The sequence below is a fragment of the Homarus americanus genome, unplaced genomic scaffold (genome assembly GCF_018991925.1).
Source record: "Homarus americanus isolate GMGI-L3 unplaced genomic scaffold, GMGI_Hamer_2.0 scaffold367, whole genome shotgun sequence".
Taxonomy (NCBI): domain Eukaryota; kingdom Metazoa; phylum Arthropoda; class Malacostraca; order Decapoda; family Nephropidae; genus Homarus; species Homarus americanus.
The window spans coordinates 17,555,046-17,558,164 of NW_024743709.1; the positions used below are offsets into that span (position 1 = coordinate 17,555,046).

The 3,119-nt window shown below is 47.9% G+C and overlaps 1 protein-coding gene across 1 annotated transcript; it reads left to right on the forward strand.

Moving 5' to 3' along the window:
* Positions 1-403: 403 nt before the first annotated feature.
* LOC121877298 (transcriptional regulatory protein AlgP-like) lies at positions 404-1,654 on the forward strand. The gene has a single exon (XM_042382976.1). The coding sequence runs from the start codon at positions 404-406 to the stop codon at positions 1,652-1,654; it is 1,251 nt and encodes a 416-aa protein (XP_042238910.1).
* Positions 1,655-3,119: the final 1,465 nt, after the last annotated feature.

Below are 3,119 nucleotides of genomic sequence, written 5' to 3' on the forward strand. Positions count from 1 at the left end.
AGGTCACTTAAACAGTATCTTTAAACTTGTGTGTTAGATAATATGACACAAGGAGCGAAGGATTTTGACAACCCTGCAGAGATAAAAGGAGCCTCAGTGTTCTTTTTGAAATTCATTTGACCCATTCGTAAAGACAGTACTATTTTGATTGTGTGTACAGCGGCAGAGGGTCTGGTCTGGTCTGGTCTGGTCTGGCTGACACCTTGATTTTTATTATTTCCTTGTTTTTAAAATTTAGTACCCCCCCCCCTCCCACATTACAATTAATATATAAACTAGTAATTTTCGTTATTTTTCATTTCCCTCGAGGTAACAAAACTTCTCCGGTAGTTACTGTGTTGGAGTGAGTTAAGAGCCAGGGGAAAAGGTGTATCCCCGACAGAAAATGTCAATAAATGTTAAAATGACAAGAGGCAGCAGTACAAGCAAGCAAGCAAGACCCTGCAGTACGTCCAACAGTCGCAAGCAAGACCCCGCAGTACGTCCAACAGTCGCAAGCAAGACCCCGCAGTACGTCCAACAGTCGCAAGCAAAACCCTGCAGTACGTCCAAGAGTCAAACAAGACCTTCGCGAAAGTACGTCCAACAGTCGCAGCAAGACCCGGCAGTACGTCCAACAGTCGCAAGCAAGACCCGGCAGTACGTCCAACAGTCGCAGCAAGACCCCTGCAGTACGTCCGCTAACAGTCGCAAGCAAGACCCTGCAGTACGTCCAAGAGTCGCAAGCAAGGCCCCGCGAGTACGTCCAAGAGTCGCAAAACAAGACCCGCAGTACGTCCAACAGTCGCAAGCAAGACCCGCAGTAAGTTCAACAGACGCAAACAAGACCCACGATGCGTCCAACAGTCGCAAGCAAGACCCGCCAGTACGTCCAACAGTCGCAAGCAAGACCCGCAGTACGTCCAACAGTCGCAAACAAGACCCGCAGTACGTCCAACAGTGGCAAGAAGCCCGCAGTACGTCCAACAGTCGCAAGCAGACCCGCAGTACGTCCAACGTCGCCAAGCAAGACCCGCAGTCGTCCAACAGTCGCAAAACAAGACCCAGCAGTACGTCCAACAGTCGCAAGCAAAACACAGCAGTACGTCCAACAGTCGCAAACAAGTCAGTACGTCCAACAGTCGCAAGCAAGACCCGCAATACGTCCAACAGTCGCAAGCAAGACACGCAGTACGTCCAACAGTCGCAAGCAAGACCCGCAGTACGTCCAACAGTCGCAAAGCAAGACCCGCAGCACGTCCAACAGTCGCAAGCAAGACCCGCAGATACGTCCAACAGTCGCAAGCAAGAACCCGCAGTACGTCAACAGTCGCAAGCAAAACCCTGCAGTACGTCCAAGAGTCGCAAGCAAGACCCCGCAGTACGTCCAACAGTCGCAAGCAAGACCCGGCAGTACGTCCAACAGTCGCAAGCAAGACCCGCAGTACGTCCAACAGTCGCAAGCAAGACCCGCCAGTACGTCCAACAGTCGCAAGCAAGACCCCCCAGCACGTCCAAGAGTCGCAAGCAAGACCCGCGAGTACGTCCAACAGTCGCCAAGCAAGACCCGCCAGTACGTCCAACAGTCGCAAGCAAGACCCAGCAGTACGTCCAACAGTCGCAAGCAAGACCCGCAAAATCCACTCCCACACTAAAACTGAAATGGATCCACTAAGTCTACCAAGAGTTATCGAGCCGAAGCCAAATTTGTTCAGACGAAAGGATAAGCTTTCGGTGACTATGTTAGTGTTAAACCTAGTACGTGTGCTTAAGTCAACATACAGGTAATGTATGTTTATAAGTGCCAAGGTCAACAAAGACATGTTTATAAGTGCCAAGGTCAACAAAGACATGTTTATAAGTGCCAAGGTCAAAAGACATGTTTATAAGTGCCAAGGTCAACAAAGACATGTTTATAAGTGCCAGGGTCAACAAGTCTGAAGATGTTATCATCAATTCCATGTGTATGAAGACAAAAATCACATAAAACATACAAACAAGCAAAACAAACAGACACACAAGCAAACACAATAATATTCTACACACACACACACACACACACACACACACACACACACACACACACACACACACACACACACACACCTGCCCACAATGTGAACAAGGAAGACTCACACACTAGCGCGTCTCGTTATCCAGCATCGTGGAGAGAATTGACTGAGTTTGGTGCTTATCCTTAGGAGCAGTAATAACATCTCTTATTATATTACTGAGTTTATTTACAATACCAGATTACCCAGAGTGTGAAGTTTTCTGGCCAGCGGGTGTTTGTTATCTCCCTATTGACACACACACACACACACACACACACACACACACACACACACACACACACACACACACACACACATCTAGTGACCTTCGAGTTCCCAGTGACCCCAATTACCTTGACCTGTACCACCACCTCAGTCAACACCACCGGCACTGTTTGACTGAATTAGAGCTGACGATCGAAGGTTCTTGTGTCATTACCAGTCCATAGGAGTGAGGAGAATTCTACATGTCTCAGGACGCCCATTGTTCTTCCTGGCTTGTTCATTGTCTTCCTCGCTTGTTTACTGTCTTCCTGGCCTGTTCTCCGTTTTCCTGGCATACCCACTGTCTTCCTGGCTTGCCCACTGTCGTCCTGGCTTGCCCACTGTCATTCTGTCATGCCCAAAGTCATTCTGGTGTACCCACTTTTATTCATACGTGCCTACGATCATTTATTCTTTGCTTGTCCATTGTCAATCATCCTGGCTTATAATCATTCTGCCTTGCATACTTATTTATTCTGGTCTACCCACTGCCATTCTACCATGCCAACCGTCAGTCATTCTAATATCTCCACTGTTATTCTGGATCACCCAATGTTATTCCGGCTCAGACACAAACTCCACTTAAGACATTTTCCCTAACTCTAAAATAGCTACGGGAGGCTGGGGCATCGAGGGAGCCAGCGGCGTACATCGTGAGGGTGGAGGGAGGGACGGAGTCAAGTCAGTGAGGCTGCCGGAGGAGGATGAGTCCAAAGTACATTATAATTTACACATTTACCAGCATTTTATATAGTACATATCTGAATTTTTACGAACATCACTGGCCATTAAAAACTATTTACTTATCGAAGCGATTTCAGG

What these genes read in the sequence shown, in the direction of transcription:
- LOC121877298 (XM_042382976.1), top strand. Translation starts at nt 404, where the DNA reads ATGACAAGAGGCAGCAGTACAAGCAAGCAAGCAAGACCCTGCAGTACG.